General features: G+C 41.5%; 3 protein-coding genes across 3 annotated transcripts; all 3 read right to left on the bottom strand.

Annotated features, from left to right (window-relative positions):
• Positions 1-92: 92 nt before the first annotated feature.
• On the bottom strand, positions 93-5,754 carry LOC122055508 (probable magnesium transporter NIPA2). Its single transcript, XM_042616975.1, has 9 exons — positions 5,389-5,754; positions 5,077-5,212; positions 4,900-4,956; positions 3,780-3,870; positions 3,537-3,697; positions 3,266-3,393; positions 3,059-3,196; positions 1,514-1,606; positions 93-806 (listed from the first exon to the last, which is right to left on the bottom strand). Exons 2-9 carry the CDS (start codon positions 5,201-5,203, stop codon positions 645-647), a joined length of 957 nt encoding a protein of 318 aa, XP_042472909.1. The 5' UTR covers positions 5,204-5,212; positions 5,389-5,754; the 3' UTR covers positions 93-644.
• An 866-nt stretch (positions 5,755-6,620) lies between these two features.
• On the bottom strand, positions 6,621-7,279 carry LOC121968012 (rapid alkalinization factor-like). Its single transcript, XM_042518537.1, has one exon. The coding sequence runs from the start codon at positions 7,196-7,198 to the stop codon at positions 6,797-6,799; it is 402 nt and encodes a 133-aa protein (XP_042374471.1). The 5' UTR covers positions 7,199-7,279; the 3' UTR covers positions 6,621-6,796.
• Positions 7,280-8,951: 1,672 nt separating this feature from the next.
• On the bottom strand, positions 8,952-11,611 carry LOC121968011 (laccase-14-like). Its single transcript, XM_042518536.1, has 7 exons — positions 11,527-11,611; positions 11,182-11,285; positions 10,934-11,085; positions 10,590-10,831; positions 10,375-10,506; positions 9,324-10,286; positions 8,952-9,228 (listed from the first exon to the last, which is right to left on the bottom strand). The coding sequence occupies exons 2-7, from the start codon at positions 11,278-11,280 to the stop codon at positions 9,098-9,100; spliced, it is 1,719 nt and encodes a 572-aa protein (XP_042374470.1). The 5' UTR covers positions 11,281-11,285; positions 11,527-11,611; the 3' UTR covers positions 8,952-9,097.
• Between the last annotated feature and the right edge of the window lie 16,367 nt (positions 11,612-27,978).

Genomic DNA, 27,978 nt, shown 5'->3' with positions numbered 1-27,978 from the left:
CAGTCGGAAAAAGAAGGTGAAGAAGGAGAAAGAGAGAGATGCAGTGAAGCAGGAGGAAGAAGAGGAGCCAAGTGCTGTGCAATTGTGCTGCCTAGACGCGTTCCGGCTGTCCGCCGGGAAGATGAATCTGGGGATGGGGAAGCGCAATTTGGCAAAGCTCTCCAAAGTCTTCAAAGGGATGAAGAAGCTTACACGCAGCGGCAGCAAGGAATGAAGCTCAATATGCAAAGATAAACACAGATATGAACTGAAATGTCGCTCTGTACAAGTCTTTCAGCTAGCAATGCATAAGAGAAAAGGTTGCCATGTTAATTCAGAAAATTTGATAAAACAAACGTTGACTCCAGACTTGTTTAGTTCTTTCTGCACAGTATCAGTTTGAAGCAATTGATGTTTATGTACAGAAGCAGAAAAAAAAACAAAAGGAAGAAATATTAACTGACAAACATGTATAAACTCGTTTCAAGGAATCTGGGAAATCAAGTATGAGGTCATCTCAAGGTGTCTTGAGCTTGTTAACTGAAGAAGAGGCTTTTTGTTGCATTTTAGCGAGATTAAGCTAATCAAGAAATCTCCTAAAAATGCAATTTAGTGATGGAGCCAATTCATCGGCGACCGTAACAAGACAGCTAAAACAAGTGTGATTAGTGGTGGTTTGACAGTTCTCTCTCCGTCAATCTGGTTGGCTCTGTGGTCACAGGATTCCCCATGTCCTTTGTCATATGAAGAAGGAAAGTTCCTGAGAGAATTGTGATAAAGCCACAAAGCTCCGTAACAATCTGTGATGCATTCTGTGTAGACCAGTCCTGAAACAATAACAAATTAGACAAAAGAAATCTTTCAAAAATCAAGGTAATAATTGTCTTCCACAAAACAATATGGCAATTACTTGCACATGTAGTGTAATAAGGATTCAGCAGGTGATGGTCATTTCTCCTTTTTACGACTTATTCCAAAGAGAGTGCAGTAACACTTGGTCATGAACATTGAGCTATTGTTGGCCCCGAAATGATTTATTTCATAAAGCCATCATATTTTGATGTCAGAAGACCTAGAGAAATCAGCACTAGGACATGCTGCAACTCATACTGCTGACAATCTAGGTCCAAAGAAGTGATATTGAACATAATCATGAAATAGAACAATTTCAATTAGATAAATACAGCAGCATAATAATGCAATACGGCTCAAACTTAGTTTGTCATTTCTTTTCTTATTGCCTGCACTCAGTTGATACAAAATAAAATGCTAGAATTTCACAAAAAATAAAAATCTGTGGCCTAGTACCATGAGCAAACTTCATTGAAGTTAATGTGTTTTTCCCCCTGAATCCCATTGTAGTGATGGTTTCTCTCAGAAAAAAGGTCTTTTTTTGGAAGAAAAATCACATTCAGATATATGTGGAAATATTAACTTCATTGGCCCCAAATAAGGTATGTTGAATTGGTGCGAAGGTCCAATGTCAATAATGTGAAGAAGTTGCTAGAAAAATGGACAATTTTTTTCAACTTACCTTGAACATGATCATGCTGGCAAATATAGTGAGAGTAGTGAACATAACGTAGTAGACAGGAGAAATCACTGCAGTGTTGAAAGTGTCCAAAGCCTGCAAATTTTGTGTATGTTAGAACCTTAGACCACTCCAAGCTGTTACATATGCAGAAGATAAAAATGTTTTCTTAATCCTATTGTTCAATTCCATAATGATCAAGTTCCTTGTAGCTCATGAATATGCTATTATAGCAATCTTCATGTCATGAAAAATTGTTCTAGAATGAACACTTCATGCACAAGGATCCTTTGGGCATTTCTAAGTAAATATCCTTACTGGGATAGTTCATATTTAACTCATGCAAATATGATTAACAAAAATATTATGAATGAATTGTGAAACCAACAATAGATACTTTGACAAACAGGATAGTGGCCATCAGAATATGATACCTTATTCATTCAAGAAGCAGATTTAGCGGTGTACTTGCTTATGCTGTCTGTTAAATGTACTTTTGAATTTCTGTTGAGCTTATCTTCATCTTACTGCATCTTAGCTTCCTTTGTTGAATCTTTTACTATAAGATAACTTCTGCCTTATCCTTATTATAACAATGTTTTTTCTCCATTCATTCTTTTGTTTGCTAGCAGTGTTTTACCTTGGACATACATACAGAAGTTCTTATTTATTTTTAACCATCAATTTTTCTGCCTTATCCTGGCCTCAAATTTGTTATATCTAACTCAAATGCACAAGTTATGCTAGTCAGTATACAGTATGAGTCATACAAGTATATAATACAGATTTTTATCATAGAGAATAGCATTGGACACACATCGTGGCAACCAACAATATGCTTCTTTTGTTATGTTCTACTTATTGAGCTGATAACTGAGACTATTCATTGTATCATCATTGAATAAAACTTTGCCCACGTGACGCAAACTAGTAGTCTGTAGTTAACATGGATGGAACTTGGTCTCAGATGGTTTGTAGCTTTCTTCTTTGAAACAGTTATAGGTAAAGGTTTGAATATATTACGTTGCAACACAAACCACTCAGCAAACTTCATGTTTAAATTGACTACTCCTCAATCTTTAGAACCTACAATTCCTCCTGAAAACTTTATACAACTCTTCGGTTTCTCAAAAATCTTGGCCCATCAGGCATCCAAACACTTTTATTGAAGAAAAATTGCATTCATCCAAACACTATTTTTCTAGTGATCCACCCAAAGTTCTAGATGGTTCAGACGAGTTATAATAACTTTCGGATATTTATGGTTGAGTAGGAAGTTGGGAAATGTTTAGGGACAGAGAGAGGGGAGGGGGTTTAAAAGGGAATAGTGAGTGAGATGTATGGGGCAAAATGAAATTTTCTCTTTTTATAATATAATTGTAGTCGAGGTCACATACAACAAACTCAAATCTGCCCAAAAGCTAAAAAAATTCAAAGTAAAGAATATTTTATTTCATAGTCACTTTGATTTTTTTCTGTCAGATTTCTTAAGTATCAGAGTTTCTTGATGTTTAAGACAATGGAGTTGCATGAGTGAACTGGATTTACCTTGTTCAAGTAGTTCAACTGAAAAAGACAACAAGTTATCACGACAACTGTGAAAAACCAAGTCTGAGCATATACAAATTGATTCATTCCAGAAAACGTAAGCTTTAAAGCAATACCCACTGCTTTGACAGCCATAACCTGTGAACCAATGCTTAATGAGAAAACTAGAAATCATTGAATATATATTGTGTGGCGTAAATAACATACTGTCAAAGAGCCCATCAATGAGCAAATGCCAACATAGACAATCAAATGCGTTCGACCATATCGCGGAGCGAACTGTATAACTAGAACAATTACTAGGATGATAACCACACATGAGTAAGCAATGAAACCTGTGAAAACATCAAATATTGATAAGAATGCATGAAAGCAATAGGGACGAGCATTTATTAATGAAATTTACAGAATCAACAACTATCAAAATGAAAATTATGCTTGGCATTGCAATCCCTTTGGCAAATAAATTTAGTGCTACCTGGTTCTGTAGCTAGGTCCCACACTTCCTTAACTGACTCAATATTCTTCTCTTGAGGTGCATGCAAAACTATACTAGTTGATCCCACAACACAAAGGACACAACCAAGGACACCAAATATGTGTAGCTTCTCATCCAACACAAAATGTGCAAGCACTGCACTGCATGAACTAGGTTTAGAAAGAAAGAGAGACCATTTACTCTAAAACAAACAATTTCTTACAGAGCAACATGGTGCCATACCTGACTATAACACTCAAAGCTCCCAAAGGAGTAACAAGTATTGCTGGAGCAAATGCATATGCAGCAAAATTAGCAACCTCACCAACAATCACTAGAAGAAAAAAACATATAAATGAGTTAGTCAAAAATAAAAATAAATGAGCCCATGAAGAACTTATTTTCACTGAGAACAATAGAGTAACAACTGTAATTGAGGAAGCCAATATCCATTACTAGAAGAATGAGCAGTATTGGAATATTTGTTATTCTCTTTTGGCTAAATTTTCTTAAATATAAAAAAAATTAACAAATCCCTAGTTAACAATAAACATCTTAATGCAAAAAAAAAAAAAGGGCAGCCCGGTGTATGAAGCTCCCGCCATGCGGGGTCCCGAGGAAGGATCCATTATACGCAGCCTTACCATGCTTTTTGCAAGAGGCTGTTTCCAGAATAAACATCTTAATGCAAAGATAGATAAATAAGTAATGGTCTTTTCTAAGACAGCACTACTTTAGCAGCAATGGTACAATCAAAATTTCAGGTCAGGAAAAGGGGACCGAACAATGATTGTCTAGTATTTGAGAGTGAAAAATGTCATTTTGTGGAACAATAAACAGAATTTTTTATTTTTTTCTTGTTCAAATTAAGCCTGGATTTATTATATTATTATTATGAATCATGTTCAATGTGCTCCAGTATGATACTGCATTATTTTATATATTTAAAGATATAAAAAAAATCACATCTAGGTAGGTAACTTTTTAATCATTTTAAGTGAACATTATGTTTCACGATTCAGTAATTGACAGAAAGGATTTGCAATATGAATAGATATTTAACAATTCTGAGTAGAAGATAGATATTGGCTAAATCTTGCATTCCCCTTTAAGAAAACATAACTTATCATCACAATTCACAGGTGATGTGAAATGACAGGACCCTCTTATGTCTTCTGTTTTGAGTTCGGTCTAGGAAAGGAGGGATGTAGGAGGAGGTAGGAACCATAGCTGATTTTATTATGGTACAATTCTTGGTATCCATATTGATTTTTTGTTTGCCTCAGCATGTAGCATTCGGTACACAAGATTATAATATCTGATAAAATAGGGATGCAAGATACAACAAAGTTTAGAAACTCACTTGTAACCATTCCCAGCCACCACAAGGGCTCATATAAATATGAGAATCCTCCGGAACCTGGAAAAAAATACATACCAAATTATATACATCAACAAACGTACAAGTTCATTCAAAATCAAGTAGTGAAATTGATGGTGCAAGATAAATGATGATTAAGAAGAGAGAAAAAAAAACAACCTGCACTGATTCCGTAGGAGCTTGCCTTCTTTAAACCGATCTTCTTTATTATAAAGCTTGATCCGATAAAAACGCTTGAGGAAAGGGCCAGAGAAAAGCCCCGAACATTATCAGTGGATATTACCATTGTTTAAGCCTGAATCACCAAGACGAACAGCACTATTCAAGGAAGAATATTTTTCAAAATTGCTGCAAACCTCTCGTGGTAATTGAAGAACAAGAGACGAACAGATTTCGGGAGAAACAGAGCACTAAACGCCAAATCACAGTACGCGCAACAAAAGAACCGTCGTGTTCTCCGCAAACGCCTACCGAGTATAGCAAGGGAAAGGAGGAGACAGATGGTTTTGCCTCGCTCGTTTTCGTCAACCGACGCCCAGACCAAGCTTTTGAATCCGATTTAGCTCATTCGCTGCGCAGGAAACGACGGGAAAGACCCAAACATCAGGTTCGGAGACGCCGACACCGAAATGCTCGTGCCGCCCAACGGACTCCAAGGATGCGACGGCGAGTGGTGCCGCTTGGCTGGGTTTGGATCAGATGAGACAAGGAACAGAATGCGATACCTTCCTTCTCTGCTCTTCGCGTCTCTTCTCTCCTTTCTCCTCTCCTCTCCTCTTCTCTCCTCTTCTCTTTCAATAGGAAATGAAAGGACGCTCCGAGTTCGGCGGAGTACAACCTTTCTCGATCTCCCAGTGCAATGCGCGTTCGTGGTTTCTGAATCAGTCCAGGAAAGTTTCTAATTCACGTATGCGTATTTTATGACATTAAATATATAATAATATATATACACTTGGTATGTAACTTTATTTTTAAAAAAATAATAAGTAAAAAGGAAATATAATCATTTAATTATAATAGTTTTATTTGGAGACGTTTTTTTTTTTAAAAAAAAATTATAGTAAGTGTTCCATGCGCCTTCATTTAATTAATTATAATAGGTGATTTTATAAATAATAAAAACGTAAGCGTTTGTTTAATTACAGTACTGACTTTATTTACTTATGTTTTATTGTTTTAATAAGAAATTATAAATATATAAATATAAATGAATCTATTTATTTATTTAAATAAAAAACTATGCTACTTTAGCTCCCAAAACATTTTTTCCCCTTAAATTATTAGATTGTTTCTACTTTTCCTCCGCACCTCAAATTTTTTGGGAGTTAAAATCTTCTTCTCTACTTAAAAGTCTGCCGACCAATTAATAAATGATGATTAGCATATTGTTTTTCATAATAATTAATTAATTAACTTTTTAATTATGATAGATGTAAGTGGTTAAACAGACAAAACTCTAGAATCCCATTCTTACAAAGGTGCTCATGTTCTATTTGGTTTGGATCTTTTTCATCGATTTCATACTACGAGTTATTGTTTTTTTATAGAAAGAGGGGTTGATGTAGAGAAGATCTGCAAAAAAAAAAAAAAAAAAATTCTAAAATGGTATCGTAGAGATCTCAGAAGAATCCTTGTTCCTTTTTTGATTTGTTCTGTTCATCTTTCCAGCATCTTTAAGATGGAATCCCAAGTTCATTACTAAATTGACAATCAAATTGTACGATGAGATTATATTTGCAGGCGAGAAGCTGCAAGAACTTGCATCCTCTCGAGAAAGAGTGGCATTGCAAACATCGTAATGCTTAGAACAATATGTAATTGAGTAGGGTTCTTGATCTCTCCTGAAGCTTAATTCATGTGCCGAAGGGGGGCTTTTGTGCTAAGGAGTGTCGCCTCTGCAGCCGCTAATGACTTGGCAGCCTCTGGTGTAGGGGCCGGCGGTGGGGAAGGTGTGGCAATTGTAGTAAGGGACTCCGGGCTTGGAACAGGGCACCGAGTCCCCCTTGAGAGCGTCATAGCTGATGTACTTCTTCTCCGTGACGGCCCACAGCAGCCTCCTGCTCTCCTCCGAGCTCAGCTCCATCTCCACGGCCATGCCCTGCTCGACCAAGCATGATCCCCTTCCGTTTCCATTCCCACCGCAAGTCAGCGCCCCCGCGGCTGCACTTTCTGCAGAGGTCTGCTGCTGCTGCTGCTGTAGCAGGAGGAGGAACAGGAGAAGCAGAGGATGCATATTTGGGGAAGGAGAAGAAGAAGCAGCAGCTGGCAGGGATTTTGACATGGCTAGCTTCTTCTAAGATCTCGCTGCTCTTGTTTTGGCAGCTTGTTCGGGTGGAGGCATGAGTTAATGAGTTGTCAGCTGTTCCACCAACTCTTGTTTCATGGACAGACAGTGGAGCAGCAGCGAGCAAATCATGAATCCACATTACTGTGACGTCGCGTGCGTAGTGGACGGTGAGTGCAGCAGTTGGATTTGATCGAGAACAACACGAGCCCGTGAGTGGGAACAACGAACAAAGCCTTTGCCAAATTTTTTACATGCACTTTGTTAGTTTCTAATTCACGTATTAATTTCATGATTGTATTTAATATAATCCTGTGTAAGACGGAAGAGATGAGGTGCTGATAACGATGGCTTAATTATTAATTGAGAAAGAACTTTTACTCAGGGGGAGAGGTTTTCCTTTAGCCCTGCGTATACTAGAATAAGTCAACACAATGTTAGTATCTATAATTAAGGGAGGGAGTTCCTTACGACATTCAAATTAGTACGAATTTTCGACGGACAAATGAAGAACAGTAAAAAATGTACATGTGAGAGTAAACCTTATCTTAGATGCTGAAAAAGCGTATCTTGTCAACGAAGATGCCCCTTTTATATGTCACTTTTCATAACTTCTGTAATCATTAGGCGACACAGAATATCAGATGTTGTTGAGCAATGAAGAGTGTATAATCTAGGTAATGTGTAATAATTGTTCAAAGAATCTTTCATTACACACATGTATACCTCTTTTATTATTTATAACTTATGTCATTGACAAGGTGATTAAAATAATATATTGTTATACGTGGTCGGCTAATAAGAAACATGATAATCCTCGAAGAAAGTTCTAGAAGAATATTCTCTGACATATGGTTGTTATTCCGATAAGTTGTTAGGATTCTCTGCTCATGTTATCTGCAGAATATATCTCGGCTGACTTATAAGGTTGGCCATCTTTATGTCTATCCTCGCATTAAGTTGCTTGGTTATGTAATGAATGGTGTTAGCAATCCGTTCAAAAAATAATATAATGCATTGGGCGTGTTGGAAATCCGTTCAAAAAGTAATACAAAACTAAGTGCCTTATGACTGATCGACCTTGTATGCATGTCTGGCTGCCCAGAGAGATGGAGCTATACTCTGAGAGGTTCGATCGGTACTTTAAGCCAATTATAAGTATTATAAAATGTAGGAAAAGAGAACTTGAGATTTGGAATTCTGACTGGATTTATAAAGATAGCTACCTTACACTTGTGCATATAAGGGACGAATATGGAGCCATATAAACTCGTCTGGTTCTATTACCGAATAAATACATAGATATATTGTCATGTGGAAACTCATAGGGATGATCAGTAATAGAGCCGACAGGTGTGTGTAGAGAGATTATTTATAAGAATTAGGGAGGTCAGCCCTTATGCTTACCAGATATATAGTTGGTCGATTGTGAGGTGGGTTGTATACTCCCATAAACTTCCTCGATTATTGAATGACTAGACATCCTCGATTCCTAGTTCAGGAATAAACTTAGTCTTAACGCTGTGTAAATAACAAAGCCTGGTGGAGAATGTCATTTTCCCTTGACTTTAACCACCACGTCATTTTAACTTTGACCATCATACCTTTCTATGGTACGTGTACTCGTTATATCCCATATTGCTCGCCTTAAAACTCCCCTACACTTTATTGTAATGTATCATAAAAATTTAATCACAGCCATATATACGGATGTGTAGGTTGCTTAATTAATACCACTGGTTCTCCTTTATCTCCTTTTAACACACGGCAAAAGTGTTTGTCTCAGCATCTCCATCAGTTGATCAACACGAAAAAGATAAATAATGATAATCGAGAAGATAAACGGCAGGTGGGTGAGTTTAGTAGTTTACACAGGATTTACGCCCCCAACTCCTTTTAACACGCAGGGAAGTCCGCAGGAGGTGGAGGAAGAATTGAGTCCGGCGTGGTTCCGTCTTCTACCACAAAAACTGTTGCTAACCCTAATGACACGTGTTGCTCCAAATGGCAGTGCATAATCCACACTCCTACAAAACACAGGAAATTAAGCTTAATCGATATATATGGATTATATATCATGAAGATATATGTAGTTGGGAGTTTTTCATACATATTGAATTACCTGGATTGTTGGCCACAAATCGAATGACAGCCCATCCTCCGGCAGGTACAGCAATTGTGTTCCTCACTTGTGGATCCACCAAATTGTATCGACTTCTCGCCGTCGTGGCATTGTAATTTCCGAAGCCTTGCGCGAGCACGAAGAAGTTGAAGCCATGAAGGTGCAGGGGGTGGTTGTCAATGCCGATAATGGCGGTGTTCTGCAGCACCATCTCCACCGTCGCGTTGTACTTCACTTTCTTCACCTTGGTTCCCCTCTGCGTGCGGAGGAGCGGGGTGAGGCGGGGATCCGTGTTCAAGCTGTTGCTCGTGAAGTCGAACATCACCGGAGGGCGGTCTGGGAAGTCTGATTGGTACTCTGCGTGGAAGCCCCTGAAGTGCGCCTCCAGCAGCGACAAGGCGGTGGGGAACCGGAAGGAGACGTTGTTCATGCTGGCACCCAACGTGCCTCGGCTCCTGTTGCACACCAACTGGGCTGGATCGCAGGGCAGCACCCCCAGGCCGAAGGTCACGAACATGTGCTCCTCCACCTCCAGGGGGACGGTGGGCGCCCCTGGCCTCCGAAGACCGGTTAAGTTGGTGTAGAACCGGTGGGCGGTGGGGGTATCGTTGAGCGCCGGCATGCGTGGCATCTGCGGAGGCGCGTCGTCAGCGTCCTTGTAGCGCATGATGGCCGTGGCCGTGGTGTTGTCGAAGCTGGGTGGGCCGTTGAGAGAGCTGATGTAGGGCCGAGCGGCCATGTAGTAGCGCGAAGAGGGTGAGTCCGTGACAATCAAGGCATCGACCGTTTGGCCCGGCGCAATCACCACCACGTCGGTGTCGTAGGGCTTGGTATAGCAGGCATCGACGGCGACCACTGTGAAGGTGTGGCCGGCGATCTTGAAGAAGAGCTGACTGGTGATTGCGGAGTTGATGATGCGAAGTAGGTAGGTCTTTCCGGCAACCACCTCAAGTTTGTACATGCCTATTGAAGAACAAAGAAAAAAGGGATCAATCACCATGCCTCAATCCAAAGAGTTCGGAGGAAGTGATTAATATCAATCCGTGCTTACGATTCTTGCATCGGGTGTACAAGTGGCCGGGCTTTCCATTGATAGTGAAGGCATTGGAAATGTTGACGATGCCGCCGCCGGTCAAGAACGCCTGCTTTTCCACGTCTACCACGTCGGCGTTCCACCACTCGCCTGCAATCACCCATGCCATATTCCTACCAAATTAGGACAAGAACTAGAAGGCGACCTTTTCGGGGTGTAACACACGTACGCACCGAGCAGTATGGGGACTTGCCGGTACGGCTTGCGGAAGGGGAAGGAGTGGTTTCTGGGGCGGATGATGAGCGCGCCGTGGACGGTGGCGCGGAGGAAAGAGGTGTGGGCGTGCCACCACAGCGTGCCTTCCTGCCCGCTCACGTTGAACCTGTTGCTGTAGCTGCCGCCGGGTCGAATCGGGCACTGCGTGATCATGTTCGCCCCATCCGCCCACCCGCTCTGCTTCTGGAATACCCCGTGCCTGCCCGCCAAGTAAATAAATAATTAAACGCTGACACCCATCAAAATCGCCATTTTTTTCTGAATAATAAAAAATGCCTCTTCTTCGATGGATCGCACGCACCAGTGAATACTTATGTCGTAGGGCGAGAGGTTGACGACGTGCACGAGCAGTGTGTCGCCTTCCCGGACCCTGATGGTCGGGCCGGGCAGCGTCCCGTTCACTGCGGTGATGACCCTCCTCTCGCACAGCCGGCTGACGGTCAAGTTTCCGACCTGCTCGAAGCCACAAATTCAATGTCATTACTATCGATCTTTGGTTCAGATTTACAGAGCAAGAACAGAAATCAAAGGTAGAAACTGTTTACTTACATGGAAAGTGCGCTCCACGACTGCTGAATCTGCTGCGAGCAGAGCACAAAGAAGAGCAACGACGAGCAGCAGGATTCGGCTGCCGCAAGTCATGTCCATTTTTTCTGGTTTGATCAGAGAAAAAAATTGAAATCAAATACTTTTTTTGTTTGTTTGTGTGTCATGTTAGTTCATAGATTGTCCGTGCTACAAAATAGATTAAAAAAATCCATCAAACCAGTCGATGGAACCACACTTCTAGAAAATCAGATCGAAATGTCAAAAAAATCTCCCCTGCCGTTGCTAATTCCAACCTTGTGCATATATCATTGGTTTAATGGAAGGGCTAGCCGTGTGAGGACGTACCTGGGCACACTTTGCAGCGAAGGCAGATGAGAGCCGGCGTCGCGGTGGCTGCACAAGCCTTTCTCCTGTGCAGCAGCTGACAAAGCTCCACCCTTCATCCGGCTCCCCTCACGTACTAAAGCCGCAAGGAGTCGTCGCATGAATGAACCAGCTGGTCAACTATGTGATGAGAAAATGACCGACTGTAGATGGGGATGGCTGGAGCAGGTAGAGGTGGTTAAAAGTCCTTCAAATTTATGCCACTCATGCAATGCATTCACATCCGTTGAGGAAGTTATCCATTTTTTGCTTTTGTTGTTATCTTTTGGTTGGAGAAATAAGAATGCATGGAGTGTTCTTGATGTATGTGGAAATTGTTTCTAGTGTTGATGTGAGATTCGTAGAAAAAGAGTTTGTTGTTGCAAGGATGGAAAATACAGCTAATGTCAAAGATAATTAAGATTTTTATATACATATATATAAGATTGAAAACTATGCTTGTGAGCAATAAGCATTCAGAATGTTCAAAAGTTGATTTTGGTTTAGGAGTTAACGTCCTTGGTGAAAAGTAAGCACTAAAAGGAAAATTGCTGAATGAAGGATAGATAAAGATCAATCCCAATAGTTTGTATCAAAGTAATCCCGATTGAACTCATCCCTTCCAATACTTTGTATCAAAGTAATCTCTTGATCCATAGAGCATTCATGATTCTAACAAATAAAAAAGGGGAGCTAGTGAAAATGAAAGCGAAAGCTATTGTGCATGAATGTGAAAATGAGGGCGAGAAAATTGAATCATCCTAGTAGCAGTCTTGTTTGTGTAGGTTTCATATAGAATATCGAAGAGACAACTAAAATTCATGATTCTGCTACCAAGATACTCTCAGGAGGGAGAGCATGATGAAAGAACCTTTCCCTGTGGCACTTATCAGTCCTAATGTTGCTAACCATGCTGCCATTTGTTCTTTGCCACCTAGAAAATATAGAACCATTAAACATTTTAGGCCTTAACATCTTCAAAAGCCATGTCATTCTGAACAAAATTTTTTGTCTTTGAACAAAAATTGCAGCAAAGATTTTGACCCAGGATAGAATAACGATTATTCTGTGGCTAAAGTTAGAGAGCAATTGTGGAAAAAAGCAAGGCAGGAGAGATTGGCAAACAAAGAGAAACTGCTGTCTCTAGATTTTATTAAAAAAAGAGTTGTATTCAATAACAAAAGATCTTCCCTAGCATCAACTAAACAAATGTTTATATAGGTTCAAAATCCTAAAAGATGAGATACCTTAAATATTAAATTTTTTAAAAATTATCAAAAATAATAATAAAAATCTTTAGACTCTCCTGCATTAGTCACTCCGGGTTGAAAATAACTCATCATCAAGTTTAAAATAATGTCATCAGGAGGTAACACCGGAGGAAGATCCTCTGGCAACAACTCGATAAAACCTCCTAGTAGTTGATGCGTTTCTACTTAGTCCTCCAGGCTAAACTAGCCAAATTCACCCTCTCCAAGCTTATTTGACTCGCAAAAATAGTTTGTCACAATTTGGATAGTGTCAAATGTATAAACATGTTGATCCTGTCTGGAATCTGAGTCAGATGGAGGTCGGTAAAGATGACGTTGGTGTTGAGGAAGAGGCAACTTTGACGTACCCGGTGTATGCATGTCCGAAAAGCAAACCCCCACGTGGAACTCCCTGATCTAAGTATGAGGATTGGTAGTACCTGAACTTTGCATACACTCAGACAAGCACCCGGAGCGTTAGAAATCAGAAACCAGGAAAAAAATCTCCGGTACAGGCCATTCGAAGCTCAAGTCAAGTCATTCTTTCCAGAAGAACAGTGTACGATGGAAAAAGAACTGTTGAAGACGAGTGCGTATGTGTGCATACCTGACTAAGGAAGATGACCTCCCTTTTTATATGACGTTGCATACCTTCAGAGCCTATATGTTGTTAGAGAATGTCGGGTGTCAGGACCTATCGGGTGAGAGAGGATGTACGGTGACCTCCTATTGATGGAAGGAATGTTCCATTTGCAGATGATAGCATACCACTGGAATATTCTCGGACGTATGACAGTTATTCTCTGACAGGAGGTTATGATTCCCTGACATTGTTGTTGCTTAGCACTTTCCGTCCCACCTGGGTTCAGCTACAGACAGCTCGGGATGACCATTCAGATGTACCACCCGGCTTGAGTCTTGATGAGGAGGATGAGCTACGGTGATCCGCTCGGGTTTTATCTGAGACTGTGGTGAGGGACTCATCTTTCACGCCTTGATCGCTGAAAGGTCGGCCGGGAGTCTACATAGACCGGGCTGGGAAAGTTCGATCAGTCGGGGGCAGGTAAGGAACTAGTACGAGCTCCATCTTATGTCTCAGATTTGGGGGACCTGCCCTGGCTGTGACTGTCCAGGAAATATGCGACTAATGATGTGAGGTGGTCTAACTCCCTCTTTCTGACTGTTGACTGTCACACCCCCTTGACTTTTGACTACCACGCCCCCTTGACTTTTGACTGTCACGCCGCTTTGACTTTTGACTACCACGCCCCTTGACTTTTGACTGTCACACCCCTTTGACTTTTGACTGTCACGTCTCCTTGACTTTTGACTACATGACATTATCGAGCTCCATCTTTATGCACTGTATCACATGGAGATTTGAGTTTTTGCTTCCTGCTTTTCTTCTATATAACAACTCGAGCTAGAAAAATCCAATACTAGTCCTCCACTCAACTGTGAACTAACCATTGAATTCTCTTTTTGTATATATATTTGTTCGCTTTTCTTCTTGCATTATATTTCTAGAATAAGCTGTCATCAAATTTCTCCTCCAAATCATCCTCGCCTCTCTTGAGAAGCTCAACAGGACCACCATCTCTGATGCCAACAATGACCTGATACTCAAAAGGAATATTAAAACTCTTTTCCATAATTTGCAAGCCTCCTACTTGTAAACATGGTTGGAGAACATCAATTCCGATTATTCGTAGCTTTGATGAAACACCTTCCCGAGTTGAGAGGCCTTGGATAAGGCAAGACCATTGACACCCCAAAATAGATGTCGAAGTTAATGATGTGCATCGTTGAAGCCTTCTGTTGGTGCAATCTTAGGTCAAGGTTGACCTGGTTGACCAGACTCGAGTTGACTTGACTCGAGTTGTGTTTTGATGTTTGACGAGTTATGTTTGACGATGTTTGACGAGAAGAGAAGTTCTATTCTTGATATGGGACAAGAATAGATGTTTGGGAGATTATTGGTGCAACCGTAGGTCAAGGTTGACCTGATTCGGGAAAAAGTCCAAGCAGGGAGCTTGGCACGCGAAAAGTCCAAGTGTGGAGACTTGGCACGGGAAAAGTCCAAGTATGGAGACTTGGCAACTGGAAAAGTCCAAGTATGGAGACTTGGCACGGAGAAGTCCAAGCAGGGAGCTTGGCACGAGGGAAAGTCCTAACTGGGATGTTAGGCAGTTGGAAAGTCCTGGTGAGTGAAGTCAGGCAGTGGCAAAGTCCTAACAGGGATGTTAGGCAGTGTGGAAATCCTGGTGAGTAAAGCCAGGTGAAAACCCTAGTGAGTGAAGCTAGGTGAAAGTCCTGGTCAGTGAAGCCAGGCAAGGGAAAATCCAGATGGATCAAGGGTGATCGGACATCTGGTGTTGGAAAGTCCAAGTAGATCAAGGGAGTGATCGGATACTTGGCACGAAGAGGAAAATCCAGATGGATCAGAGATGATCGGACATCTGGTGTGGAAAAAGTCTAAGTGGGTCAAAGGTTGACCGGACACTTAGCGGGAGTGCTAGCGGGTCAAGGGTGACCGGATGCTAGGATGATGTACCAACAGTCAAGGTTGACCGGATGTTGGTGTAAAGCCTTAGGTTTAGGGTGAGAAGTTTGGATCGGTGCGGTGACCGATCCGGTATCTGCGTTTGCCACGATCGGTCAGTGACCGATCGAGAATCGATCGATGGCTCATCGATTGTAATCTGATCGATGCGGAGACCGATCGAGGCAACGCAACCTCGCGAGAAGGCGTGGATCGGTCTGCGGACCGATCACCCATGTCGATCGGTCGGCGGACCGATCACGATCAGTCGCTCGGGAGAAAGCGCTGATCGATCTATGGACCGATCAGAGTTTCTGATCGGTCCACAGACCGATCAGGAGACGCCGATCAGACGAGGGACCGAAGCCTGATCGGTCTGTGGACCGATCAGGAGGTTCCCTGATCGGTCCATGGACCGATCAGGAATCTAGCCGTTGCGACGCAACGGCTAGTTCTCTGCTCTTCTTCTTCGCAGGTATAAAAGAGGGCTACAGGACTTCGGTGATCTCTCTCCTTCTGCTACTTCTTCTTCCTTCTGGAAGTTCTCTCCGGTCTGAAGCTTCTGCTTTTTCTGGTGCTCCGAGCGTTGCTGAGCTCAACCGCTAGTGAAGCTTCGCGTGAGCTTCCCCGACAGTTTTTTCGACTGGCTTGCTGTTGCATCTGTCCGTGAAGTTGCTACTTCATCCGGGACCCCAGTTGACGAGAAGGCAAGCTACTGTGTTTACATTCCTGCTGTATTTTGTTCTTGCTATTCTCTTGTACTCTTAGCTTGCTGTTGCAAGTGATTGTGGCGAGGTTTCTCCGCCCACAAGGAGTTGATATTAGCCGGTTCTCCGGGACTCATCCACCGACGGATTGATAGGGCTCGTCCACCTTACGGACACGCCGAGGAGTAGGAGTATCATCTCCAAACCTCGTTACATCCTTGCGTAGAGGTTTGATTTCTTCTCCTATTTTCTTTCTGCATTTAGTTTCCGCTGCGCTAACCCTAGTTTGTAGAAAGAAACGTGAGCAATTGGGGTCGGCTATTCACACCCCCCTCTCTAGCCGTACGAAGAGATCCTAACAAGTGGTATCAGAGCGAGGCCGCTCTTCGACGGATCAACACCCGGGGGAGCACGGGCTAGAGATGGATCTCTATGGAGAAGATGTCACGATTCAACCCTTCTACGAGTCTCACGACAACTTCACATATTGGAAGGTAAGGATGATGTATTTTCTTAGGACTAATATGTTAAATTGGTTTTGTGTACAAGAAGGGTTTTCCCCTCCGATGGATGAGGAAGGAAAACCTATCAAGAAGAAGGAGTGGACGAAAGAGCAAATCCGACAATCCGAAATCAATGACGAGGTAACAAAAATTAATGAATTTGCTTTACCTAATAATGTTTTGTGCAAGATAGATAGGTACAACAACGCCAAGGAATTGTGGAACAATTTGGCAAAATTTCATGAAAAGGAGCCTAGTGAGCCAAGTAGCTCACATCATGGAGGAAGCGAATTGGGAGTTGAGGGCTACTCAACATCCAAGGAAGAAGAGGAGGAGAGCTCTTGTTCAAGATCGGAGCAAGAAGAGGCATCTACCTCCGGAAGGGATGAAGAAGAAAGCTCATCTACATCCACAACCCTAGGTAACTCAAACACTGTGATTTCAAGCAAAATACACATAATGTGTTTTGAGTGTAGGAAGTTTGGGCACTACAAGAGTAAGTGTCCAAAGAGGGTTAGAAAGACTCCACCGGCACCAAAGGTCAAGGAAGCCGGAGTCCCGACATGCAAGAGCAAGAAGCACGTGGTGTGCTTCTAATGCAAGCAACGGGGACACTATAGGAGTCAATGTCCAAGGGGGAGGCAACCTCACAAGGACAAGAGGCCAAACACATGTAAAGGGGGAGCTAAAGCAAACCCTAAGGTAACATTTAAAGCTCATTCTTGCAATTCTAGTAGGATGCATACTAGTAGTTTTATTGCCATTGTCAATAATGATAAGCATGATAACACTAGAAATCGATACATGTGCTTAGGAGCCAAGCATGTTAGCCTAGATAAGAACAATTCTAAAAATGCTAACCCTAGAATTAACTCATCTAAGGCTAAGGAAAATCTAGATAGAAATCCCAAATCATCTAGACACATGCCTAGGAATACCTCAAAGAAAAATGATAAATCAAAACTTGAGGTATTAGAGAAAGAAAATCAAGTCTTGAGGTCAAGACTTGACTCTCTAGAAAAGGCTCTTAAGGATTTGACTCTAGGGTCTAGGGGTCAAAAACCCAAAACCAAGGACAAGAAAGGTTTGGGTCACAAACCTAAGTCCCAATTGGTCAAGCCCACTTATCATAATGTTTCATTCGATTATGGAACAAAACCTAGGGCTAGGAAGACCATTACCAAGGTCACAAGAGGAGTCACCCCTATAGTTGACCTTGATGAGACCCAAATGACCAAGGGTTTAAAGCCTAAGAGGGTCATTAGGAGGGTTGCTAGGGAAGTTATCCCTAGTGAATATTTAGTGAACCCAATGAGCTCTAATAGGTATTGGGTTCCTAGGAGCATCTTCTCTACCCCATAGATGGGTTAGAGAGTGTCAACTCCGATTAGAAGGGTAGTTAACCCAACTTTGAGGAAATTGACATTCAAGGAGCATTTTCAAGGTTTTGAGAACTTTTGAAAATGAAATGGAATTATCATTTACTCCTTTGAAGAGTTAAATGTGCCTAAAAGATTGGAAATTTCATTTTTAATCTCAATTGGCACAATTTGGGAAAATCTAGAGAACTCTCGAGGAAAAATGAAACATGCCAAGTTTTGAGGATAAATTTGATCTTTAAGTGACATGAATTAATCTAGAGTTCAAGAAGTGTCAAAATTAGGATTTTGGCATTTTGGGGCAATCTAGGATTAAATGTGAAGTTAGCCAAGTGGTTAAGGATACTTAGATAGGTAATCTAGGTATATTTATTTATGCTAAATCTTGTCATGATTGTTTGCCTTCACATGTCATGACATCATGTTTAGTTTTATTATCATTTGAAATGTCATGATAATGCTTAGGCTAGTTTTTATGTCATGTTTATTTAAGTTTCAAACTTTATGCCATGACATCATGACATTGGCATATGTTTTCATTTATGATACCATTTTATGCCATGTCATCATCTCTTGCATTAATAATCAATTGAATTGATTTAAGGATGAAAAACACATTTTGATATTGAGATCAAATTTGTGTTTAGAAAATGCATGAGACCTTAGTCTAAGATACCTAAACCCATATCTCACATCAAAATTACCATGGATGTGTTTGATACACTTTAGATGTGTGTGAGATATTAGGATCATGAATTAGGATCAAGGTGCATAGTTCTTGTACCTAGATGAGCCTAATTCAAGAAATGGAGGATCATAGGGAAAGCTTGTGTACAAGTCATGTACATTTAGCCCTAAGATTATGGTCCTAAATTAAAAGGTTTAAAATCATTTTGAAATTGATTTGGAAAACCTTGATGAAGCCATCTTAGTGATTGTATTCATCATTGAACATTGTGATACAAAGTTGAGTTAAACTTGAACTATTTCAAAGTTTTTGAACTTTGTATCAAGATTGAAAAATGGAAGTTATTTTCATAGAAAACTATTTTTCCATGATAGTATATGTTATGAGGAATGTATCCTCAAAATTTCACAATTTTTCGAATTTTCTGGAATTTTCTAGGAGTTTCTGAATTTCGGGAAGGAAATTTCAGAAAACTCCTGTCAGAGTCTGGATCGGTCTGGGGACCGATCCAGGGAAGTCCTGATCGGTCTGCGGACCGATCCAGTGAAGCATGGATCGGTCTGCAGACCGATCCAGTAAGAACCAGAGAGCTTGGTGCGATCTGGTGAAGGCCTGATCGGTCTGGGGACCGATCCATGGGGTTTCTGATCGGTCTGGGGACCGATCAGAGCGTGCCAGTTTCTGATTTTCAACTGTTGGTCTGAAATTTCAGCTGGAAGTTGGGTTTTGTGGATTTCTAAAGGTTTGAAACTCTCCAAGACATTGTTGGTGCAATGGTCAAGGGGGAGTTGACCTTTAGGGGGAGTTTTACCTAATTGTCAAGGGGGAGTTGACTTTTAGGGGGAGTTTTTACTCCTTAAGACTTTTGAGGATTAGTGATATGGGATTATCACTAAGTTGATTGTTGAGTTTAGTATCAAGGGGGAAATTAAGAGTTTTCAATGAAAGGTATGAGACTTTCATTAGGAAGAAACTCTTGACCTTGATACCCTCCTTTTTCCTTTTTGATGTGTGTCAAAAAGGGGGAGAATTATTGGAGAACCCAAGTTAGGTTATCGGGTTAACCTAAGGGGAGAATGTCCAGAGAATGTTCAAGGAAAGAACATTGGACATTGGAAGATGGTTGGAAAACCTAAGTTAGGTTAGCGGGTTAACCTAACTTGATTTTGGATTTTGTCAAACATCAAAAAGGGGGAGATTGTTGGTGCAATCTTAGGTCAAGGTTGACCTGGTTGACCAGACTCGAGTTGACTTGACTCGAGTTGTGTTTTGATGTTTGACGAGTTATGTTTGACGATGTTTGACGAGAAGAGAAGTTCTATTCTTGATATGGGACAAGAATAGATGTTTGGGAGATTATTGGTGCAACCGTAGGTCAAGGTTGACCTGATTCGGGAAAAAGTCCAAGCAGGGAGCTTGGCACGCGAAAAGTCCAAGTGTGGAGACTTGGCACGGGAAAAGTCCAAGTATGGAGACTTGGCAACAGGAAAAGTCCAAGCATTGGACATTGGAAGATGGTTGGAAAACCTAAGTTAGGTTATCGGGTTAACCTAACTTGATTTTGGATTTTGTCAAACATCAAAAAGGGGGAGATTGTTGGTGCAATCTTAGGTCAAGGTTGACCTGGTTGACCAGACTCGAGTTGACTTGACTCGAGTTGTGTTTTGATGTTTGACGAGTTATGTTTGACGATGTTTGACGAGAAGAGAAGTTCTATTCTTGATATGGGACAAGAATAGATGTTTGGGAGATTATTGGTGCAACCGTAGGTCAAGGTTGACCTGATTCGGGAAAAAGTCCAAGCAGGGAGCTTGGCACGCGAAAAGTCCAAGTGTGGAGACTTGGCACGGGAAAAGTCCAAGTATGGAGACTTGGCAACTGGAAAAGTCCAAGTATGGAGACTTGGCAACTGGAAAAGTCCAAGTATGGAGACTTGGCACGGAGAAGTCCAAGCAGGGAGCTTGGCACGAGGGAAAGTCCTAACTGGGATGTTAGGCAGTTGGAAAGTCCTGGTGAGTGAAGTCAGGCAGTGGCAAAGTCCTAACAGGGATGTTAGGCAGTGTGGAAATCCTGGTGAGTAAAGCCAGGTGAAAATCCTAGTGAGTGAAGCTAGGTGAAAGTTCTGGTGAGTGAAGCCAGGCAAGGGAAAATCCAGATGTATCAAGGGTGATCGGACATCTGGTGTTGGAAAGTCCAAGTAGATCAAGGGAGTGATCGGATACTTGGCACGAAGAGGAAAATCCAGATGGATCAGAGATGATCGGACATCTGGTGTGGAAAAGTCTAAGTGGGTCAAAGGGATTGACCGGACACTTAGCGGGGAGTGCTAGCAGGTCAAGGGAGTGACCAGATGCTAGGGATGATGTACCAACAGGTCAAGGTTGACCGGATGTTGGTGTAGAAGCCTTAGGTTTAGGGCTGAGAAGTTTGGATCGGTCTGGTGACCGATCCAGTGATACTGCGTTTGCCCTGATCGGTCAGTGACCGTCGAATCGAATCGATGGCTCACGGTTGTAATCTGATCGATGCGGAGACCGATCGAGGCAACGCAACCTCGCGAAGCCGTGGATCGGTGCTGCGGCCGATCCACCCATGTCTGATCGGTCGGCGGACCGATCGACTGAGTCCGGGAGAAAGCGCTGATCGATCTATGGACCGATCAGAGGTTCCTGATCGGTCCGCGACCGATCGAGACGCCGATCAGGCGAGGACGGCTGATCGGTGCGTGGACCGATCGGAGGTTCCTGATCGGTCCATGGACCGATCGGGAATCTAGCCGTTGCGACGCAAGCGGCTAGTTCTGCTCTTCTTCTTCGCGGTATAAAGAGGGCTACTGGACTTGGTGATCTCTCCTTCGCTACTTCTTCTTCCTTCCGGAAGTTCTCTCCGATCGAAGCTTACGCTTTTACGGTGCTCGGCGTTCTGAGCTCAACCGCTAGTGAAGCTTCGCGTGAGCTTCAGCTTTTGCTGAGTTGTTTGTTGCATCTGTCCGTGAAGTTGCTACTTCATCCGGGACCCCAGTTGACGAGAAGGCAAGCTACTGTGTTTACATTCCTGTTGTATTTTGTTCTTGCTATTCTCTTGTACTCTTAGCTTGCTGTTGCAAGTGATTGTGGCGAGGTTTCTCCGCCCACAAGGAGTTGATATTAGCCGGTTCTCCGGGACTCATCCACCGACAGATTGATAGGGCTCGTCCACCTTACGGACACGCCGAGGAGTAGGAGTATCATCTCCAAACCTCGTTACATCCTTGCGTAGAGGTTTGATTTCTTCTCCTGTTTTCTTTCTGCATTTAGTTTCCGCTGCGCTAACCCTAGTTTGTAGAAAGAAACGTGAGCAATTGGGGTCGGCTATTCACACCCCCCTCTCTAGCCGTACGAAGAGATCCTAACACCTTCTTTGCTAGATTGAGTATTGTCGAGTGATATGAGGAGTATTAGAAGCCTCAACGTGTATCGAGAAGGCCAATAGTTCTATTGAGATGGAGGTCAAAGTCTAGATGGGTCAACTAGATCATCTCCACTCGGGTCGCCTGAGACAAGAAGGTTTGCCATTTGGTTCGGGTAAACTGAGATGAAAAGCTTCACCATTCGATTCGGGTCCACCTTTCTAACATCCCATCTAGGTTATTTCCACCGACTCGGCACATCGCCTTACTCGGCTCGTTCGACTCCTCCGATTCGATTTATCTTGACTCCAAAAACTAGGCATGCTGGACTCCCTCAGCTCAGCTCTGCCTATCCGACAAGCCAACATCGCTCGACTCATCTCCACCGATTCGACACACTACCCCACTTGTCTCAACTTTGCTTATCCATCAAGCTAACCCCAGTCGGCTCAGCTTGACTGACCTGACGCTCTGCTCATCCCCACACAACTCAGTTCCACTGACCTGATGCTTTGCTCATCCCCACTTGGCTTATCTCTATCGACCCGACTTGATGCTCCGGTTAACCCCAATTAGCTCAACTCTGCTGACCCAACACACTGCCCTGTTCAGCTCAGCTCTTACCAACACGACAAGCTAGTGCCACTCGGCTCGTCTCTATCCACTCGACTCGACCGATCGGAAGCCCAGCCTCTATTTGCTCGGTTTCACAGATCCACTAATTCTCTTGGCCCTCTCGATCCAACGCTCCTTTGTCTAATAGGCAATACCCTTTAAATCAAGTGTTCGAGTATTTTATAGGCTGACTTAGCACGTGGGATGGCACAACGCATGGGATAGTGTGTGGGTTGTCAGAACACATGGGGTAGTATGGTTGCCATAGTGTGATCTCACAAGATCTTCTATAAATACAGAACGTGGGCAACATGACCATGTGATATGACGGTGATATATTTTTCCTATTATGATATGACGTCCAATTAATAAGAAAAGAAGTATTATTCCTTCTCCAACAGTGTTATAGAAGGAGTCCGCTCCTATAGGTTAGGTACACACACATAATTGCTCACAAACTACCGCATCTTCTCATTCACTATTCTTCATCTTCTCTACCTCCCCCATAGAGATTTGACTTGAGCATTAAAGTGGTTGAGCTAGGACACCCCCCGACCTCTATTCTAACTCTCTTATTCTCTATTATGTATAGCAAACACTCCTGGTGATTCGGTTCCTTCTTTCTTCTTCTTCCTTGAATATTCGGTGACTCTGTCAATGTAGAAGACAACTCATTGGTGGCTCACCCATCGGCAATCTCAGGTAGATGTACACCTTTGAGGGCTTCTTTGCTAGATTGAGTATTGTTTGATAAAACTTGAGTTCTCTCCTAACCGCATGAATTCTAGGAACGAAATAAGAACTCAAATTGAGAAAACACAAAACATGATCTAATTATGTTGTAAATGTTAGGGTCGTTTGGTGCTAGAGGGGGGAGGAGGGGGGTGAATAGCTCGTCACGCTTGATTACTTGCTTCTTTGATGATGATATGCAGCGGAATGAACTCAAAGCAAACTTACAACGCTAACATAAAGGATTTACTTGGTATCCACCTCAAGAAGAGGTGACTAATCCAAGGATCCACACACGGCACACTCTCCACTAATAAAAACACTCTTTCTCAGTCATAGCCGGAGGCGGAGAAGCCTCGTACAAACTCACACAACAATATACAACACCCATAAGAAGAAAATACAAAAGATACAAATGGAAACTCTTTCTTCTTGCTTACTTGTTGCTTGTTGTTGCCTCTTGAACCTTGAAAGTGTAACTATACTTGTCTCAAAGTGCCTTCAAGAACTGGCTGTGAAAGTGTGGAGAAGCTCGTGAATCGTCGCTGAGATCGCACTGTAGTCACTGGAGAGAACGCTTGCCAACGGTTATAACTTGCACAACGGTCGGATCCCAATCGATTGAATGATTTTCAATCGATTGAGGAAGCTTTGAATCGATCGGCTGATCGATTCAGAGCGCCTCTGTGCTCTGCTGGAAATGGCTAAATCTATCGACCAATCGATCCAGCCTTTCTCGTATTTGCGTGCGTGAGAAATCCAGTCTCCAATCGATCGGCCGATTGATTGGAGATGCCCAATCGATCGGCTGATCGATTGGGAAAGATTCTGTACTCGCGACAAATGCTCCCAATCGATCGACCGATCGATTGGCCCAAACCTTCTTCGTGGCACACATCCAATCGATTAACTGATCGATTGGACTACGGTTCAATCGATCGGTTGATCGATTGCCCCACCTTTGACTTGCCTAAATCAAGTCCAAGGTTCCCAAACCGAACATCTGGTCAACCATGACCTGTTGGGACATCATGCCTAGTATCTGGTCACCCTTGACCCGCTAGGGCTTTTTCATCAAGTGTTTGGTTAATCCTTTTGTTCCACTTGGACTTTTCTCATGTCTGGCTTCACTCATTAGGTCTTTCCATCTGCCTGACTTCACTCACCAAAACTTTTCATCTGCCTGACTTCACTCACCAGGACTTTCATCTAGCTTCATTCACTAAGATTTTCACCTGACTTCACTCACCAGGACTTTCAACTGCCTAACCTCCGGTTAGGACTTTCCCAATCAAGTATCCGGTCAACCCTTTGAGGTACTTGACTATTCTTCACATTTAACTGGTCAACCTTGACCAGAGGAGAATTGTATCAATAATCTCTCCAATCGGATGATTGCATCCACAATCTCCATGTATTGTCAAACATCGAAACCCAAAACATCAAGACTCAGGCTTGAGCCAACTCAAGCCTAGTCAACCTGGTCAACTTTGACCCAGGGGATATTGCACCAACAATCTCCCCCTTTTTAATGTTTGACAATATCTTTAAGTTAGGCTGATCCCAAACCCTCAACTTCCTTTCATGCCAAACTATGAATGAGAGTTTCCTTCATTCTCCCCCTTTCCTATAGGCCAAACTTCCTCTTTGGGTAATGAAAGTCTAACTTAATCCTACATTCTCCTCCTATTAGCACATGTAAAAAACTCTCCCCCTAAAGAGTTACTCACCGTTGTTCACAAATTCACTCGTTGTTCACAACACCACAATGAAGGTCTCATACCCTTCATTATCTCCAATGCTCACCCTTGAGCATTAACCAATCCAATAATAAAGGTCTCATACCCTTCATTATCTTCAATGCCCACCCTTGAGCATTACACAACTAAACAATGGAGATATCCACTCGCCATTGTGTTTAAATGCTCAACCTTGAGCATTTACGCTAAGGAAGGTTAACCGCCTTCTAAGGTGTATGAAAAATTAATTTTCATATCCTTAAAGAGTAACTCCCCCTAAAGACATGCTAGTAACTTCTATCATTGTATCAATAATTACTTGGAATCCCTAAACCTTTAGGAAACCCAAAATTTAAAGTTTTGAGGTTCAAAATTCAATATTAAAACCAAACTTCAACCTAAACTTCAACTTAATCTTCCCAAACCCATTCTATTCTTGCTTTCAGCATGAAAGCCCCCCATAAATGTGTACAAAAATATTCTAAGGGGTTAGGAATGATTACCTAAACTAAAAATGGTGTAAAATATTGAAATCAGGCTTTCCCATCCAAAAATAACATTCTCAATCTATTGAAACCATTTCAATCGATTGCCTGATCGATTTCGTAAGCTTCTGTTCGCGGAAATTGCCTCTGAATCGATCCACTAATCCAGGCAGGTTGAATCGATTAGCTGATCGATCTAGTGATGCTCTGATCGCAAAGAAACGCAGCTCAATAGATTGACTGATCGATTGAGGCTTCCCAATCGATCGGCTGATCGATTGGGTTTCTGAAATTCTGAAATCCAATTTCAGCCGAATTTCAGAAATGCTCTAAAAATTCTACAAAATTCTAAAAATCATGAAAACTCTTGTAGATACTATTTAGGATATATACTATCATGAAAAAAATAGTTTTCTAAGAAAATACATCTTATTTTCAAAGATTAACAAAAAATTGGAAACTTGTAAAAATTTCAATGTTTCTTTCAAGTTTGTGTCTAACTTTTCAATGATGATTACTATCAAAAGATAGTTTTCACCTAGATTTTCCAAAGTATATTTAAAATGTTCTTCAAAATTAATTTCCAACTATGTTCATTGGGCTCAATGCACATGACTTGTATATTAGCTTTCCCAATGATTGGAGTACACATAACTATGTGTTTTTATGAACTCAAAACTCAAGTAGATGCACTAAATCAATATCTTGAGTCTTTTTCATCATCCTAATATTTCACTTGTATCTAATGTGTACTAAAACATATACAAGTTACCTTATGGTCATTTGTGAGATGTAGATTTGGTTTTGCCCTAAACTAGGGATCATACACATCTATTTAGGCATTTTAGAGATTATGAACATCCACTTCGGATGCCACTTGTTAGTACATGTCATGGTCCTTAATTTCAAGGAAATTAAAATAATACATAATGGGTTATGACATACATAAAAAATAATTAATTTTTAAAAGAAATTACACTATTGCTACATGATGTATGTATGACATATAATGATATTTTTATGTTTTTCATGATAAAAATGAATGCTAAATATGATGTCATGGCATATAATGGGCAAACAATCACGGCAAGTTTTAGCATAAATAAAATATATCTAGATTATCTATCTAAGTATCCTTAATCTTTAGCTAAACCTAAAATTTATCTAGATTGCCCCCATTTTCTTCAAGAAAATGTCAAAACCTAACTTGACATTTATTTTGTTCTTTTCCTTTTTGTGCCAATGAAAATTAAATCAATTTCCTTAAATTATGACTCATTTACTCTTCCAAATAGTAAATAATAATTCATTTCATTTTCAAAGGTTAACAATAACCTTGAAAATGCTCTCTGAGTATCAACTTCATCAAGGTTGGGTTAACTACCATTCTAATTTGAGTTGACACTCTCTAACCCATTTAAGGGGTGGAGAAGATGCTCTTAGGAATCCAACATCTATTGGTGCTCCTTGGATGTTCTACATATTCACTAGGGATAACTTCCCTTGACACATTCCTAATGACTTTTCTAGGCTTCTTAGAAGGCTTGGTCACTTCCTCTAGGTCAACTCTATGGATAGCTTCCCTTGTGACATTCTTAGTGACTTTCTTAGACTTCTTAGAAGTCTTAGTCATATTTGTTATTGCAAAGATACTCCTAGGGATAACTTCTCTTGTATCCTTGACTTGACCCCTAGACCTAGGGTTAGTTCCATAACTATATGGAACCCTATGATAGGATATTATATCCTTCTTAGCCTTGAGTTTGTATCCCAAATCTCTATGGCCATTAGATGACTTTTGATGTCCTAAATCTAGGCTATGCCCATTTTGGGCCTTAAGAAAATTTTCGATTTTTTTTAAGGTCTTTTCCATGTTATCAAACCTTGACCTCAAGACTTGATTTTCCATCATTAAATCCTTAGTTTTGGATTTTTCTTTAAATCCTTGAGCATTTCTATCTTTGGATTTATATCTACTATCCTTAGTGTTTTTGCCCAAGTAGTTATCTATCTTTCTAACCTTAGGTGAGGTAGTTTGAGCATGAAAAACTACATGTTTTTTTCTTAATGTTATCATGCTTTCTATTTTTATGGTAAATGACATTTAAAATGATATAAACTAGAATTATCATGCTCTTTACCATTTCTAAGACGAATTGCATCAATAAATGTTATCTTGGGTTTGCTCTTAAGAGCTCCCCCTTGACTTGTGCTTCCTCTTTTGGGCTTGACCGACTTCTTCCCCTTTGGACATTGGCTTTGGTAATATCCTTTTTGATTATACAAGAAGCATACTATGTGCTTCTTGCTCTTCTTTGTTGTGGGGGCGGTTTCCTTGAGCTTCTCCTTGCCCTTTAGTGCCGGTTAACTCTTTTTCTTAGTCAACTTAGGGCATTTGCTCTTGTA

The sequence above is a fragment of the Zingiber officinale genome, chromosome 3B (assembly GCF_018446385.1).
Source record: "Zingiber officinale cultivar Zhangliang chromosome 3B, Zo_v1.1, whole genome shotgun sequence".
NCBI classification, from domain to species: domain Eukaryota; kingdom Viridiplantae; phylum Streptophyta; class Magnoliopsida; order Zingiberales; family Zingiberaceae; genus Zingiber; species Zingiber officinale.
The sequence above is the reverse complement of the archived record's forward strand: the minus strand, read 5'-3'. Positions and strand labels throughout refer to the sequence as shown.

Bases quoted from the DNA above. Each gene is read 5' to 3' on its own strand.
- LOC122055508 (XM_042616975.1), bottom strand. From the start codon at position 5,203: ATGGTAATATCCACTGATAATGTTCGGGGCTTTTCTCTGGCCCTTTCC. The intron at 4,957-5,076 runs GTTGTTTTTTTT...ATTTTTTTCCAG, and splicing joins CTCCTACGGAATCAGTGCAG to GTTCCGGAGGATTCTCATAT. The intron at 3,698-3,779 runs GTATGGCACCAT...TAGTTCATGCAG, and splicing joins GCTTTGAGTGTTATAGTCAG to TGCAGTGCTTGCACATTTTG.
- LOC121968012 (XM_042518537.1), bottom strand. From the start codon at position 7,198: ATGTCAAAATCCCTGCCAGCTGCTGCTTCTTCTTCTCCTTCCCCAAAT.
- LOC121968011 (XM_042518536.1), bottom strand. From the start codon at position 11,280: ATGGACATGACTTGCGGCAGCCGAATCCTGCTGCTCGTCGTTGCTCTT. The intron at 11,086-11,181 runs GTAAGTAAACAG...GGCTTCGAGCAG, and splicing joins TCGTGGAGCGCACTTTCCAT to GTCGGAAACTTGACCGTCAG. The intron at 10,832-10,933 runs GTGCGTGCGATC...CTTGGCGGGCAG, and splicing joins TACGACATAAGTATTCACTG to GCACGGGGTATTCCAGAAGC.